This window comes from Dendrobates tinctorius, unplaced genomic scaffold (assembly GCF_039654945.1).
Source record: "Dendrobates tinctorius isolate UK_male_01 unplaced genomic scaffold, ASM3965494v1 ptg000396l, whole genome shotgun sequence".
In the NCBI taxonomy this organism is placed as follows: Eukaryota; Metazoa; Chordata; class Amphibia; order Anura; family Dendrobatidae; genus Dendrobates; species Dendrobates tinctorius.
The window spans coordinates 2229035-2246816 of record NW_027362062.1 but is presented as its reverse complement, the minus strand read 5'-3'; the positions used below and the strand labels follow the sequence as shown (position 1 = coordinate 2246816).

At 47.7% G+C, this 17782-nt stretch overlaps 1 protein-coding gene across 11 annotated transcripts in view; it reads right to left on the bottom strand.

Moving 5' to 3' along the window:
- Positions 1–17782, bottom strand: part of LOC141076323 (sterol carrier protein 2-like) — a 61371-nt gene that overhangs the window by 19927 nt on the left and 23662 nt on the right. For 10 of the 11 annotated variants that reach the window (XM_073563746.1, XM_073563748.1, XM_073563751.1 and 7 more), the window contains 3 exons: positions 10241–10388; positions 9389–9496; positions 1687–1843 (listed from right to left, as the gene is read on the bottom strand). In XM_073563746.1, coding sequence (XP_073419847.1) covers positions 1687–1843; positions 9389–9496; positions 10241–10388 — 413 coding nt within the window. Of the gene's footprint in view, positions 1–735; positions 934–1686; positions 1844–9388; positions 9497–10240; positions 10389–17782 lie in introns of all 11 variants that reach the window. The other variant, XR_012227455.1, reaches the window with a different exon arrangement.

Below are 17782 nucleotides of genomic sequence, written 5' to 3'. Positions count from 1 at the left end.
ATCCAGGCCTGAATCCTTGATCCTGTACCTGACCATGTCTGAACTGTGTGTTCCTGCGCCCTGCCCTGGAGCCGGTATATCCAGGCCTGAATCCTTGATCCTGTACCTGTCTTGTATCTGATCCTATCTGAACTGTGTGTTCCTGCGCCCTGCCCTGGAGGCGGTATATCCAGGCCTGAATCTTTGATCCTGTACCTGACCCTGTCTCAACTGTGTCTGCTGTTATGTTTCTGAAATCCCTCTGTGTTTGGAGCCTTGCAACCTGTGACTCTGAGCCTTTTGTAACCGGTGTTCCTGCTGAGCACCTGTGCTCTGACTACCATGCCGTGCTAGCTCCATGCAACCCAAGCAATCCTGTGGTTCTAACACCATCACGCTTGAGTTCCTTCCTAGGTCCGATGCCCAGAGCCTGACGACCGCAGTCTGGAACCTGATGACCGCTGCCTGGAGCTTGATGACTGCATTGGTGCCTGTAGGTCGTGTCAGATGTCCGGAACCGAACGACTCCTGTCTGATGTCTACCGGTGACTCTGATGTCCGGCCTGTGTCCTGATGTCCTTATGTACCCTTATGTCCGGCCGATGTCCCGCCTATGTGTGCCTCGATGATCTGTTGGTGCCTTGGGGTCCACTGGGTGGTACCCTTCTGGGAGGTGTGGAATTGGGAGCCTGGCATAGCCCTGTTTCGTCTATGTACTGTGTGACTTTACTTTACTAAACTTTACGTTCTTTATACCTGAAGTTGTGCGGTGTTATCAAGTCCTACGTGTCTTTTCCTTGTCCACATGCTCAGCTGCCACAGTATCCCGGTCACTGCCCTTCCCTAGTTTGGGTAGGCTCGGGTCCCCCTCTGTGGTATAGAGGGTCCATATTGCGTCCCCAGGGGACGCCCTTGCCGTCGGCGTGGAGGCGCCTGCTGTGTATAGGGCGTGATCTGCACAGAAGACGCATTGCAATAACGTATGTATTCACTATACAGCTGAGGTTACACAAGAAAACAGAATATAACACATACATATATATATATATATATATATATATATATATATATATATATATATTATATACAGATATGTATCCAGTTCAAATTACTAATACTGACCAACAAGGCCATCTATAACCTGTCTCCCCCATATGTCTCTGAACTAATCTCCCAATACCTTCCCTCATGCAATCTCCGGTCCTCACAAGACCTCCTTCTCTCCTCCACACTTATTCGCTCCTCACCCAACCGCCTCCAAGACTTCTCCCGAATATCCCCTATTCTCTGGAATTCTTTGCCCCAACATGTCCGACTATCAACCACAATCGGATCCTTCAGACGGAACCTGAAAACCCACCTCTTCAGGAAAGCCTACAGCCTGCAATGACCCTGCTACCTCCTCACCACTACTGGAGCTACTGCAACCCTCAACCTACTGTCTCCTTCCCCACCATCCTATAGCATGTAAGCCCGAAAGGGCAGGGTCCTCTCCCCTCTGTATCAGTATGTGATTGTTAGTTTACTGTAAGTGATATCTGTAATTTGTATGTAACCCCTTCTCATGTACAGCACCATGGAACCAATGGTGCGATATAAATAAATAATAATAATAATAATATGTAAATATAACATATAAGAGTTATATTTACAATATTACACAATAGTTACATTACTACACACACGTCTGTAGTGCAGATCTCTTACCGCGCAGCTGCATCTGGAAATCCCATCTTGTACAAAGTAACCACAGCGGCTCCCCCGAGTCCAAAGTTGTGTTGCAGGGCGAGCTTGGCTCCTGGTACCTGTCTCTTCCCAGCCTGATGTCTGAGCTGCCAGCAGAGCTCTGCACACTGAGCCAGGCCTGCAGATACACAAGAGGTAGAGAGGAGCTTCCAGCTCTAGTGCGCCCTCTACCTGCTGAGATGCAGAACCACAACTCACCCACTTAACCCCTCACTGCCCAGCACAGCAACTCATAAACCTTTCCCTACCACACAGACCATGTCACAGAATTAATTGCAATGATGGTTTTCAATTATTTTTTTTTTATATTTATGCAACACGTCAATTCTTGCTGTCACACTCCCCCTCCCTTTGACGTTTCGTTTTTTGCTGTTTACCGAAGTCATTACCGGAGAGGCTTCATTTGGCTAATGTGGTCAAAAACTGCACTATAAAGCTGCTTCCAGCATGCAAAAAGTACAAAAATTACTTTTTTCCTGCATGACATCCGTGCCAGCTGATCTTACACTAGGGTGCATTCTCAAGTATTGTCCGTGTTGCACGGGCGGCGTGGAGCTGGCCGGAGGCTGCATTCACATGGACGGGGCTCATCCAGACAGGCATTACATGGCCATGTGCTGTGGGGACCAATGCTATTGAACAGGGTAGTTCGTATTATGTTTTTTTCACGTGGACCAAGAGCCAAAACCATCGCTGCCTGCACTAACTTTCTTTTGTTTTTTGAGACTCCTCCATTTCAAGTTTATAGCTGTGCAAAATACCCATATCCCCAAGTATCATCTATATTGCATCTGTTTTATAACAGATACCGTACATTGTGTTTTATGCCTTTATTGGTGTATACACTAGTCATAAATAAAAAAAATAAAAATCTTAACCATATTAAAAAAAAAAACACAGCAAAACCTTCTGGAGACTCCCTTATGGAAAGATCTGCACCTGTTCTGGTATACAGACGCACTACTGACTTTGAGAGTAATGGGAAGGTATGGTCTGTATTAATAAACTTTGGATGTGTGCAGCTTGCCTACTTTCTCGATCCGAGTACAGATCATGGTGGTTGGATCGACCATAGGTCTCGACCCGGACTTAATAGTCACTTATATGCCCCCAAACAGTCGTTGTTCAGGTCAAGAGACCCTTGTCAGTTCGGACCATATATGGACCGTGAATGTCGGATACGTCAAACCGGCCTTACCAAGGACACAAATGAAAGTCAAATGTGAAGAGACGGCCTCTCTTTATAAAGGGCCAGATATACTAAAGACTTCTCATCTATCATCGGGTTCGGTAGATCTCTGGCAGTTGTCAGGCTATTCCTGTCTTTCTTTTTTTATATCCTTAGAAAAAAGTCCTCATTTTGATTTTAAATGATCCGTGTGAATGAATTAATTAATAAAAAAAAGCGAACAGACTATTTCAGCTTTTAAAAAAAGATGAGGAAAAAAAAAAAGATGCAGAAATGGAGGCGAAACAGATGACACATGACAGAGAGGCAGTCAGTTTTACATGGATATGTGACTATAGCTCGAAAGAACTGTGGAGATGTAGGTCCACCTCGGCATTCTCTCTCAGTCTAGAGACACCAGCGGATCATTTAAGTTTTGCAACCTCAATTGTGACTATAAAAGTTGTAGGTAATCCATACCTTGCAACAATTTCACATCTAAAACCTGAAGGAAAAAACAGTGTTAGGACATATATACACACAACATCTATTCAAGGCAGATTCGACCTGGACTCACACAAGGACACACACGATGGTTTAGAGAAAACAATCCAGTGTTTTCCTGGTATATACATTAAACCAGGGGTCCCCAACCTTTTTTGCACCAGGGACCGGCTTCAAGCAAGACCATTCTTCCATGGCCCGGCAGGGCGAGAATGGAGGCGTGTCAGGGGCGGGGCTTTGGTCATAAGGGGGCGGGGCTATGGACAGGTTTAGTAGTCAGTGCATACTTATCATAATATAACATTTATAATGTGAATGAGACTCAACTCACCATAGGTTTTGAAGTGGGAGCACTGGGCTTGTTTCCATGTATCAGTGGGAGCACTGGGCTTGTTTTCCTCCAACAAGACGGTCCCATCTAGGGGTGATGGGAGACAGCGACACCCGAAGTGTGTTCCTTATGTCCAGTCTACTCCGTAATCTCGTTTTTGCTGCTGTCATTGCAGAAAATCCAGTTTCACACAGATAGGATGTTGGAAATGGAAGCAGAGTTTTCAGTGCTTTTGTGGCGATCTCAGGATATTCTGCCTTGACTTTAATCCAGAACGTTGGGAGATTTGACATCTCAAACATACTTTTAAGGCTACCATCATTTGCAATCTCAAGCAGTTGGTCTTCTTCAAGCACGGACAAGGTCGATTCACCTGGCTTGTTCACAAATGGGTTGCGAATCCATTCCTTCCTAGTTCGTGGGTCTTTTGTGGTTGGAAAGTAATGCTCAAACTGTACTGAAAGCTGAGATAGATGATCATGCACCAGCTGGGAGAATGAAGGTTCAGGCTCGCTCTCTTCCAAAATCCCTGCTAATATTTGAAACATATCAAATATTCCTGTTCTCACTCGCCATCCCCACACTTCTAGTTTGGCTTTAAATGCAGCAACTTTATCTGCCAACTTGAAGGCAGTTGTCATTCTCCCCTGAAGTGACAGATTAAGTCCGTTCAACAAGTTGAATATGTCACATAAGTAAGCAAGTTTTGTGACCCATTCCCTAGTACTGAAATGTGCTGCAAGTGGTGATTCTTTTTCTAAAAGAAATCTATGAAGCGGTTCTCGTAATTCAAAAACTCTGGCCAGTGCTCTACCTTTAGAAAGCCATCTGACTTCAGTGTGTAAGAGAAGACGCTTGTGCTCCGCATCCATCTTCTCACAGAGCTGCTCAAACAGACGTGAGTTAAGGGCGCATGCTTTGATGTGATTAATAACTTTAATCACATCTTGCAAAACGGTGTTAAGTTCAGGTGACATTTTTCGGCTTGCCAGCATTTCTCTATGGATGACACAGTGCGTAGACTCACATTCAGATGCAACCTGTTTGACCCGAGTAGTTAAACCAGAAAACCATCCAGTCATGGCAGCTGCTCCGTCCGTGCATATACCTACACAAAATGACCAGTTTAATTTTCCTGATATGTAATCATCCAAAGACTTGAATAGTTCTGCACCTGTGGTGTTGGCTGCCAACAATAATGCACATATATCCTCATGCACATCCTCCTGGAAAATATATCGCACATAAACAAGCATCATTGCTTTGTTGTCAACATCAGTAGACTCATCAACCTGGATTGCATACCATGGTGACGTATTAATCCTCTCTAACAACTGTCCCTCGACATCTTCTGCTATTTCATTAATTCGTCTAGTGACAGTAGTCGCTGAAAGAGGAACCTGTGCCACATTTTTAACTGCAGCCTCTCCAAAAAGTTCGTGGCAAATGTCCTTAGCAGCAGGCAGGATCAACTCTTCACCAATAGTGAAGGGCTTCTTAGCCTTAGCAATGCGGTTAGCCACCAAAAATGATGCTCTCGGTGCAGACACATTTGTTGATGTGGTGGCCTTCAATAATTTCTTCTGTCCTTCATGTTCATGCTTTTTTCTTTCAAAAAACTCCAAAGGCTTGTCTTTTGATGCAGGGTGCTTAGTCTGTAAGTGGCGAGCCAGTTTTGAAGGCTTCATGGCCTCATTGGATAGCCAGTCGCCACATATCACACAGAGTGGGGTTGGGGCATTTGAATCGCCTGTTGCGATGAACCCATAATTTAAGTAGGACTCATTGTATTTTCTTTTAAATGCAGCTTTCTTTTTTTTTGCAGTCATGGAGTCTTCATCTGTCTCATCATTAGGTCTTTCTCCCTTTTCAAAGAAGCTCTCTAGCAATGTTTGTTTTTTACTCATTTTACAAGAGTTGGAGGCGTAGTGGGCCCCTAACGCTGAAAGATGGATACTTCTACTGATGACTGTCACTGCTAATAATGATTGGAACCTACAAGGAAATGGAGCATTGAGCACTTAGAAAAAATTGTACTGGAGTACTGTACATGCTGATTATTTTTTAATTATGCAAATTGTCTCTTCAGAGAGGAAGAGGACTAGAACTCTAGTGCCACCTATTGGAGGTAGCAATCCTAAAAGTCAATGTTGACCCATGTTGACAATGTTGACTTTTAGGATGTCATTCTCCGCAAGGAGAAATGATACTTCTTGGATATCGGTCAGACGCCTCTCTCACAGCCAAACCAGATCTTCTCCCACTTTGCACTGATGAGGGGCAGTACCCCGAAACACAGTGTCTGCAAATGGAGATTCTGGCTTGGCTTTTATCCTAAGTCATGTAACTAGGCTTGTTAAAAGGTCAACATTGACTTTTAGGATTGCTACCTCCAATAGGTGGCGCTAGAGTTCTAGTCCTCTTCCTCTCTAAAGAGACAATTTGCATAATTAGCATATTTCCCAGAGGAGCATTGCGGCTTTAAGTCTCCTCACCTCGACATGCTTAGGCTGGTTTCACATTTGCGTTAAAACAACGCTGCGTCGTTAAGCCCCGCCCTGAGCCGGCTCCCTGCCCGCCCCATCCGGGATCACCGCCTACTTTCGCATTTGCACGCATGCGATCGGCGCACCCTATCTTTAGCATAGGGTGCAACATGCTGCATTTCGGCGCGCGCGGCGCACCGTCAAAAGTGCGCAGCACGCTACTTTCACACTGGCAGCGCATGATCTGCGCACCCTATGCTAAAGATAGGGTGCGCCGATCGCATGCGTGCAAATGCGAAAGTAGGCGGTGATCCCGTATGGGGCGCGCAGGGAGCCGGCTCAGGGCGGGGCTTAACGACGCAGGGCGCAATGTTGTTTTAACGCAAATGTGAAACCAGCCTTAGCATGTCATTCTCCGCAAGGAGAAATGATACTTCTTGATTATTTTTTAATCATGGTGTATGCATGGCTCTGCTCCCACCCTTGTATACCTGGCTCTGCTTCCACTCTCCCATCCTGTATACATGGCTCCACTCTCCCTCCCTTGTATATATGGCTCTGCTTCCACTCTCCCTCCCTTGTATATATGGCTCCGCTCCCACTCTCTCTCCCTTATATATATGGCTCCTCTCCCACTCTCTCTCCCTTATATATATGGCTCCGCTCCCACTCTCCCTCCCTTGTATATATGGCTCCGCTCCCATTCTCCCTCCCCTGTGTATATGGCTCCGCTCCCATTCTCCCTCCCCTGTGTATATGGCTCCGCTCCCACTCTCCCTCCCTTGTATATATGGCTCCGCTCCCATTCTCCCTCCCCTGTGTATATGGCTCCGCTCCCACTCTCCCTCCCTTGTATATATGGCTCCGCTCCCACTCTCCCTCCCTTGTATATATGGCTCCGCTCCCACTCTCCCTCCCTTGTATATATGGCTCCGCTCCCACTCTCTCTCCCTTGTATATATGGCTCCGCTCCCACTCTCCCTCCCTGTATATATGGCTCCGCTCCCACTCTCCCTCCCTGTATATATGGCTCCGCTCCCACTCTCCCTCCCCTGTATATATGGCTCCGCTCCCACTCTCCCTCCCTGTATATATGGCTCCGCTCCCACTCTTCCTCCCCTGTATATATGGCTCCGCTCCCACTCTCCCTCCCCTGTATATATGGCTCCGCTCCCACTCTCCCTCCCTTGTATATATGGCTCCGCTCCCATTCTCCCTCCCCTGTGTATATGGCTCCGCTCCCACTCTCTCTCCCTTGTATATATGGCTCCGCTCCCACTCTCCCTCCCTTGTATATATGGCTCCGCTCCCATTCTCCCTCCCCTGTGTATATGGCTCCGCTCCCACTCTCTCTCCCTTGTATATATGGCTCCGCTCCCACTCTCCCTCCCTGTATATATGGCTCCGCTCCCACTCTCCCTCCCCTGTATATATGGCTCCGCTCCCACTCTCCCTCCCCTGTATATATGGCTCCGCTCCCACTCTCCCTCCCTTGTATATATGGCTCCGCTCCCATTCTCCCTCCCCTGTGTATATGGCTCCGCTCCCACTCTCCCTCCCTAGTATATATGGCTCCGCTCCCACTCTCTCTCCCTTATATTTATGGCTCCGCTCGGCTCCCCCATCCTCCCCCTCATACTTACCCTCACGTCGCTGAACTTCCTTCCCGTCGCTGCACGTCCCTGCATCTCGCGGCGCTTCAGCTTCTTCCTGTGCGGAGCGGTCACGTGCTACCGCTCATTAAGGTCCATGAATATGGACGCCACGCCTATGAGAGATGAGTGGCGTCCATATTCATGACCTTAAATGAGCGGTAGCACGTGACCGCTCACCGCTGGATGAAGCCGCCGCTTGATGAAGCCGCCGCGGGATGCAGGGCGAGTATCAGCTGCTGCACCGCCCCCCGACTCCCCTTGTGTCCGCGGACCGGCAAGGGCACTGCAACGGCCCGGTGCTGGGCCGCGGACCGGCGGTTGGGGACCCCTGCATTAAACAGTACAGACCAAAAGTTTGGACACACCTTCTCATTCAAAGAGTTTTCTTTATTTTCATGACTATGAAAATTGTAGATTCACTCTGAAGGCATCAAAACTATGAATTAACAGATGTGGAATTATATAATTAACAAAAAAGTGTGAAACAACTGAAAATATGTCTTATATTCTAGGTTCTTCAAAGTAGCCACCTTTTGCTTTGATTACTGCTTTGCACACTCTTGGCATTCTCTTGATGAGCTTCAAGAGGTAGTCAGCAAATGACAAAACGCGTTGGGATGCATAGGGACATTATAGGGCTAATTCTATGAGGGTCAGATGTGGACTGCCCTTGTTAGGGCGGGAGTCATAGGTGTCAGGTCTGCTAGCTCCTACAGGGTTTGACTAGGGTAATGCCTTGTTTCCTGACCTGACCTGACTCTGATGGACATCTGATTTTGGGCATCTTCCAGACGCATAGGTGAGATCTTTCCTTTACTCAGAGTGTTTATGGATTATTGTTTTTTGATGTCTCCTTCTTAGATATGAATGGGTTATTTCCTTGTTAAAACCTAAATGGGATAGAGGCTGTATATGCCTCTGATAAGGTAACCATTCATGATTAGACTGTGGTTGTTATTCACATTGTCTTTTATCTAGTAATATTTGTCTGTCCAGGTTTCTCTACTTTTGGACATAGAATAAAGTAACATGTATATACTCTGAGTGATCTGGTGTGGAAAATATACAGACACTCCGTGTTATAGTCTGTGGCAATTGATTTAGTGTGTTTTTTAATTTCACTTTATCCTTTGGTAGCTTTTATATATATTATTAAAAGTTATGTTTTATTATTTCTCTATTGCTGATTCACACTTCTATATTGTGAGAAATTGTGGATTTTTATTCTACTAAGTGCTGTATTTCCTAATGTAGCGGTATGCATAATCAGATATTAATGGCCTATTGTAAATGGCTATAAGATTTCTGTAAAACCAAGAGGCCACTGACAATAGGCAACAGTTTAGCTATTTATTTGCAGAGTCTATGAACGCCTAAGAAGCCACGATTATCAAGGGATAACCTGCAGAAACGACTAAAGAAAAAAAAAATCAAATAAACCAGCTTTAAAAAGATGTTGGGATTATTTAAAATCTGCACATGAGACTCACTGATTACAACAATTTTATGCAATGCTGACCTGTTGCTCCCAGCGGATGCCCCTTGGAGATCAGACCTCCACTCGGATTGATGACCCAGCGTCCTCCGTACGTATTATCTCCTCTGTCAATCAATTCTCCTGCTTTACCTGCAAGAGGAAATCCAAGAATAAGAAAACAGGTCAGTGGTGACACTCACTCAAGTCAGGTTCAAAAAGGTGGCAGAAGGGCACTTTTTTTTTTTGCACTTGGTCCGACTATAGGTGTCATAACAGAAACGGACCAAACAGATCCCCAACATGTTGATAAAGGAATTGCCCACCTCTAGGGACAGTTTTCTTACTTGTTAAATGTGTGTATTTGGGGCTAAAAATCATTTTAGTAATTGAATTGCCTTCTATAGCCACCGTATTGCACTGTCTATTGCGGGCTGCAGAAGGAGTTAAATGAGAGTCCATCAGTGAGCTCGTTCCATCAGTCTTAAAGATAAAGTTTGTAAGGAAGGGATCACACATGCGAGAAACACGGCTGAGTCTCGCATGTTAATACGAGAGTGCCGCCAGCACTCTGGAGCTGAATGTATTGCTATGCGGCTGCACGTGCCGCTCCCGAGTGTCGGCGGCAGTGCCGGGTATTAACATGCGAGACTCGGCCGTGTTTCTCGCATGTGTGATCCCGGCCTAACTCTTATATTTCTCCAAGCTCCTTTCAGCTGGTTTATGACCACATCAAGAATGAATATGCTGGAATTTGTTTTTTTATTTATTTTTTTTTTAAATGGTACCCCACTTGAAAATTTTCATTTAAGTAAATGGCCCTCATAAGTGAGCAACCCCTTTATATTCAGTCATTAGCCAAAAAAAAACAAGTAATCCTTAGCGACATTGGATTACCTATGGGGCAGAGGCCGAGCGCCTCGTATGTAATGAGCTCGTTAGCTGAGAAGCAGTCATGAAGCTCGATCACATCCACATCGGTCGGCATCACACCAGCTTTCTGGTAACACCTCTCCGCTGCGCTTCTGCTCATGTCAAACCCGACCTAGAAGAAAAAATAAATAAAAAATAAAATAATAAACAGCTAAAAACATGGGCATTCTCAATGAATTTAATGGCGTCACAGAACCCAGCGCTATGAGAGATCCTTATTATCATGAAGGTGTCAGCTCCTCCGACGCGCATCGGTCAGATGTTTGTGACCAGATTCGTTTTTTCCTGCTGCAGGATGAACGAATACAGATTGTATTTTACAAAAATATAAAGTTAAATCCTTTTCTCCGAGCCACTCATTGGGGGACACAGGACCATGGGTGTTATGCTGCTGCCACTAGGAGGACACTAAGCAAATACACAAAGAGATTAGCTCCTCCGCAGTATACACCCTCTACTGGCTCTACCCTGAACCAGTTCGGTGTCAAAGCAGTAGGAGCTCATAAATAGCAAACAATATTGAAATATGTCAAAACCAAAGAACAAACCACAAGCCAACAGGCTAACAGGGTGAGTGCTGTGTCCCCCAATGAGTGGCTCGGAGAAAAGGATTTTACGGTGAGTACACAAAAATCCCTGTTTCTCCTTCTCATTGGGATAAACAGGACCATGGGACGTCCTAAAGCAGTCACTGGGTGGGAAACAGCTCGACAGCTGAAACCTCGTATACCAATAGGTTAAATCTGCCCTACAGATGTGCTACTGCCGATTGCAGAATACGTCTGCCAAGGGCCTTATCCGCAGAAGCTTGCGAATGAATGTTGTGATGCTTAACAATCGTGTGGCGGCTGGACCAGCCACAGCCGTGCACACTTGCTGTGCCGATGCCTGGTGCTGAATGGCCAAGAAAGCCTCCACTGACCGAGTGGAGTATGCCTTGATCCTCGCAGGGATAGGCTGAACTCTGACACGGTAAGCGTCATGGATCACTGAACTGATCCCTCTGCTATAGCAGCCTTAGAAACAGGTAAGTCCCTTTCTGTGTCCCTCTGGAGACACAGAAAAAGGGGATCAGATGTGTGAAAAGACGCTATCCTGGGAAAGTATTTCTTGAGTGCCCTCACAAGTCAAAGAGTGGAGACCTTTCTCCGTACGATTGGCCGGAGCTAGGCAGAGCGAGGGCAAAACTATGTCCTAATTCAGATGAAAAGAAGAAATGGTCTTAGGCAAAAAGGACAGAGACGTCCTCAACACCGCCTTGTCCTGGTAGAAAATCAGAAAAGGAGATTTGCCAGACAAAGCCGCTAACTCCAAAACCCGCCTGATGGATATCATTGCCACAAGGAAAGCAACTTTCCAAGAAAGAAGGGGAAGCGAAGTATCCTGCAGGGGTTCGAAGGGAGCCTCTTGTAAGGCACCTATGACCAGATTAAGGTCCCAAAGTTCCAGAGGCATCTTGCAGAGAGGGACAAGATGCAACGCTCCCTGTATGAAGGTCTTAACCTGTGATTTGGAAGCTATTCTTCGGTGGAATGGGACGGATAGAGCTGATATTTGGCTTTTAAGAGAAGCCAGTGCCAGACCTGAGTCAAATCCTGCCTGGAGAAACTGCAAAATGGAAAAATACAAGAGGGACAGCCGCGGGTTTTGCACCAAGAGAAAAGGGCCTTCCAGATGCAAAGGTAAATGCGCAAGGATGTAGGTTTTCGAGCATAAATCATAGTGGAAGCTACCTATTGTGAGAAAACTGACCTGGGCTAGAATCCAGGATTCAATGGCCAGGTCGTTAATCTCCGAACCTTGGAGTTCTGGTGGAAGATTGGCCCCTGAGAGAGAAGGTCTGGACGGTCTGGTAATCACCAGGGAAGGAGACTAGTTGCACTAGATCTGCGTACCACGCTCGGCTTGGCCAGTCTGGTGCGATGGAAATCACTGGGATTCCCTCCGCCTTGATCTTCCAGATGGCTCTTGGGATTAGCGGAAGCGGCGGAAAAGATGTAAGGGAAGCGAAACTGATGCCACAGAAGCACCAGGTCATCCGACCCGAGGGATAATGGGTCACGGAGCCGAGCTATAAATACCGGGCGTTTGGTGTTTAGACTGTAGGCCATGAGGTCTAAATGTGGCGTTACCCGGCGATGGAAAACCTGCTGAAAGGCTTCCAGGGAAAGGGGCCACTGTCCTGAGACCAGGCCCTGGCGGCTGAGGAAAACTGCACCCAATTCTCTACTCCTAGAACATTAACTGCCAAAAATAGTAAAAAGGTTTGTATCGGCCCCTTGCAGAATGTGAGCTATGTCAAGCATAGCTCTTCTGCTTCGTGAGCCCTCCTGACAACAGATGTACACCACAGCCATGGCGTTGTCTGGTTGGATTTGGATGGGACGACCGGCAAGAATTTGGCAGAAACGCTGAAGGACTAGTCTGATTGCCCGGATCTCGAGAATATTGATCAGGAGACGCGATTCTCGAAACGGCCAGCGTCCCTGGCCGTGTGGTGGCGGAAGATTGCTCTTCAGTCAGCCTAGGAGATTGGCGTCGGTGGTCAACACCTGCCAGAGAACCGGAAGAAAGTACTTTACCTGAATCAATGAGGACAACAACGTCCACTACTTCAGAGACCGCCTGATCCGGATGGACAGGCGAAAACCAGCGGTCCAGAGAGGACGGATATTTGTCCCACGCTGATAGCAATTCCCGCTGCGGAAGTCGGAGATGTAGTTGAACGAACGGTACTGCTTGGATTGTTGGTGCCATTTTCCCCCGGACCTGTGATCTAGACCGCAGGGAGAGGGAACGGCCGAGGGGAAGCTTCCGAGCTTCCTGGATCAGTGTGGAAATCTTTTCTGTAGGGAGAATTATCAACCCTTGGGAAGTGTCCAGGCCTAAAAAAGGGGATCTTCTGGGATGGGTCTGGAGAGGAGTTGCTCAAGTTCGCCGATCAACCTAGGGGAGTGAGAGTGTCCACAGAGATGCTGATACTCTCTGATGAGGAGGTCGTCTGGGTAGGGTAGAATCACCATACCCGAGAGTGTAGGATAGAAATAACAAAGTAACTTGGCACTCAACTGAATAATCCTTTGCAAATTAGATTTATTTTATAATTTATTGCAGTCCTGGAAACGTTTCAGCCTATTATCGGCCTTCCTCAGTCTGCCGACTGCTATCGTGAAATACTAATCCGGTACCCAAGTAAGAATTCCTATGGAGATTTTAGAATATGATGTGATCTAAATGGTATCTCCTATTATTATAAGAGTAGATATACTGATTTAAATGCCTTGAAAAAAGGAATATATAGCCATACATAGGGAGATGTATAGATCTCCTTGGAGGTATCATGGACGCTTAATCTGTTTGAAACTAGTGCTGTATAGTCCAGGAGGTAAATGGGTCCATATGAAGCTTGTTTAAATATGGAGGCGGCATACACAGGTGGGACGCGGTATTCCCCCGCTCGTCAGCCTGGGAGCAGTGGCGAAACCGAAGGTTAAAGCCGTGAACTGAAAGTGCTCATCTCCGATGGTGAAGCAGAGAAATCCTTGTCGACCTGAGAAGAATTGGAATGTGAGGTGATAACAGAACGGTAAAATTCCATTCTGAAATGACGCATTCTGACAAACTTGTTCTACAGTGTTAAGTCTAGGATGGGACGCATGGTTCCGTCCTACTTTGGGACCACAAACAGGTTTGAGTAAAATTGTTTGAACCTGTCTCTGTGTGGGACCGGGACAATGACTCTGTAGTTGCGGAGTGCATAAATAGTCTGATAAAGTGGGGCCTCCTGCTCCTTTTGTCTTTGAAAGACGGGACAGCAGGAAAAGTGTTGGCGGGGGGACACGAATTCCATTTCTGTATCTGGAAAACACTAGATTGCTGACCCATCGGTCGAGAATGGCCGCCAGCCAGACCTAGCGAAACAGGAGTAGACGGCTGCCTACCCTGTCTGTGTCTTTCAGATACTGCAATGAGTCGTTGAGCAGAGAAACTTGTGGGAAGGTGTACTCTTGGGTTCGGACCATGAGGGTCTGTGTTTCCAGCAACGGAAGGGCGTAAACGAAGATTGTGAACCCCTGTCCCTACGCGGGGGACGGGCTGACCTGGAGGAGGTGGCTGCGGATGACTAGCCTGCGTTAGTGCGAGAAAACCTGTGGCCAACCTGTTGTTGGCTTAGAAAGGGCTGACTGATATTTGCTCTTTTCTCCAGTAGCGTAATAAATGCCCACTCTGGAAAGGAAGGAAGTTAGAGATTCTTTGGAAGCTGAATCTGCTCGCCACTCCCAGAGCTATAGGGCTCTCCTGATGGTAATGGCGTTTGGAGCTATAAGAGTTTCACAGTCTGCTGCATCTAGAGATGCATGTACCCATAATCCCTGGCCTAGGCCATTTGGTAATCCAGACTGACCACCTAGTGAGGCAAGTTATTGTCTTGACTGGTCTTGGCTAGGGCCTCAGCTCAGGCTGCCATGGCTCTGGCCACCTAGGTGACGGCGAAGGAAGGTAAGAGAGTTGCTCAGCAGCCCAAAAGACTGACCACAGAAGAATTTAACGGTCAGTGGGGCTTTTAGTAGACGAGCCGTCGGTCACAGATAGTAGGGCTTAGTAAGCGAGCCGCAATATGTGAGGATCCATTATTGGAGACTCCGTCCACTTACTTCTTAGTGCGGGGACAAAGGGCTACCGTGCTTTTAACGGCTTTTGCCCTGAGAATCATTTGTCAGGCGACTGCTATGTCTCTGAACAATGCCAGAAACTTAGGGTGGTTGGTAAAAACCCTGTGAGGACGTTTGGTCCCTTTGAAGGTCCCAGTGTAATAAGAATTAATGTCTGGCATGGTACAGCTCTCAGAGCCTTATTAACCGCTTCAGTGAGGGTGTGGCGCCCCTGAGGGTTCAGTCGCCACAGAGGTACTGCACCTCCTCCTGAGGTGTGGTACCCCACCATCCAGGTAAGGTGGAGAATCCTGACCACACTCCAACACCTGCATCCCACACAACACAGTAGTGTAGCAAAGCACCCTTTGGTGGCTCCCTGCTTGGAACACGAAGCGTGCTGGGAGGCGGGTGGAGTTAGTTGGCACCAAAAGAGCGGGATGAGTTTAAGATTGAGTCAGTCTACAGAGTCAGAGGAAGAGTGAAGATCCCCTGAGTGGGATGGATGAAGGAAGTTCTGCAGCCGATCTCAGTGACCTGGGTCCGCTGGCACAGGAAAGAGACATTGATGGAAAGCCTAACTCTCTCCATAAGAAAGAAGGATTAGTACGGAATGCAAGGAGAGGAGGACTAAGGATTAGGGTTAGAGTAGAACCCTTCTCAAGTTCACAGCGCAAGGCCGGGGTCCGGTCCCCAAGGTTGTATGGATACTAATGGTCCTGCAGCAGACACCGGAGGAATAGAAGTTGTCACCACTTTATTCCCACACAAGACTTGGGGGCACAACAGCAACGATAGTGAGCCGGGACTTGGTAGCAAGGAGTCCCCGAAGCAGGCTACAGCTGTCTGCCGTACAAGTAGAGTTCATAGGAACATCTGACAGGAGGAACTCCAGTGTAACTCGGTACTGAGAGTACTTCACTACAGGCGCAAAAGGGAGACGTATAGAAAAGGGACATATGTTGGCGGAGTGTTGGAAGGGGAGTACTTCATCTTGCCTGGAAGTTGGCTGAGCCCTTGACCTGGAGGACACGGCACCGAGGCGGGCACCTGTATGCTCAACAGACTGTCAGTAAAGCTTTGGAACTACATGCCCTGGTGTCCTCCGCTTATTACTGCGCCAACCTACTCAGCACTGCTACATCTCGGTGCCGGACACTACACTCTCTCCCTTAACACCTATCTTCTTCATCTAATCTGCCCTGGGACTACAGCCCTACCTGTGGAGGGCTATAACATCATTGCTGCACCACACTATCAGTCCCAGAGGATCTGTCTGCAGCGTCGGCTTAACATCTTCATTGCCGAACACCACAGGTGGCGTCACGAATCATTCACTAATAAACTTTAATATCATCCGCACACTCAACATTTTCCCCCTTTTACAGTTAACCCCCTCCTGTGCCACAGACTGGTGAGTGATGATGCAGCTTCTGCCAGCACGCATACCTGTGTAAACCCGCCGTGCCGCAGATTTAAAGGGCCGGCGGCAAGAATTTAAAACGGGCCGGCGGCCGGATATGCGGGCGCCGCCACTCCAGCGGCCCACAGAGTCACTTATATCGCGGCCCAGCGGGAAAATGCCCGGTTGGGCAGATTACCAATCCGGGCCTGATGGATGCCCAGGGCCACGGACCGGGTCACAGCTACCGTGACAACTCCCATTGAAATCCACCGGGCATGGCTCCGAGTACCCCGCTGCCCTAGGTGAGGGCGATCCAAGGGCATCTAGGGACTCCTGGTACTCTAGAGAGTCCGAGTATATGGCCACATCAGACTCATATCCTGAGTCATGTTTGCTGCAAACCCCAGGGGAGGGGGAGCTGGAGACGGAGCTTGCGTACACCGAGGCACCGGAATGCCTGGGGGACGAGCTACGGTAGACATTAGCTAGAAAATTGGATATTCTTTGCCGTGACTTGAGGAGAAATCGCGGAAGCATTGTATAGCCTTAGCCAGGTGAGCCATGGGCTGTGCCAAGGACATGGCACATTCGGGTGGATTAGGTCCACTAGAGTCAGCATTAGCGGGGGGGAGGTTTGGGATCCTGTGAGCATGATGCAGACAGCACAGATTGCAGCGAGTTGGTTCCGTGGTAGTGGGGCAGGAGATTGAAGACCGCTTGCCATCCACACGGATTGTCTCCTCAATCCACCATCCCTTTGATAGGGAGATGGAGAGGGTTCTATAGCCGCCTGTCACCATCCATTTTCAGACAGTGATGGTGCAATGGGGCAGCACAGACGCCGCATGGGGCCTCTGCATGTTACCTGAGGTAAATTTCTCGTCAGGATTGTTGAGGCAAGCTGGCATGTCTGGCTGAAGAACCTGCGGCTTCGGTCCAGTGTTGCACATCATGGGCAAGCAACACCCTTGGATGGCCTGATATAATGAGACCCCCTGGAGTGTGTAACGAAGGAGGGTCATGGTGGCACAGACCTCAGGTTTACAAGTCTGGGTGATTTGTGTTTTTCATGGTATTTTGCTTGTTTCCAGGTGTTATGGAGTTATGGAGGTGAAGCCTGCTGCCAGGGATCCAGCTGACTGGAGAGATAAAAAGTGCGGGAAGAATGGGATATAAATAGCTCTGTCAGACATGTCAGATGGTTGTCTGACAGGAATTCAAAGCAAGAAACGCCAGGGACGAGCAGTGGCTTAGGAATTGTCTGTCTGCTCCCTATGCTACACAAGATACTGTATTTGGTGAGGATTCAGCCATGGAACAATTTTTTATGGATGCTGTTCCTTTCCTGTCAGAGACGCAGACCGGAGTGTATATTACGAGAAGTAAGAGGAAGACCAAGGTTTTACTCACCCCTTCCTGGAGTCCGAAGGCAGGCCAGTCGCTTATTTA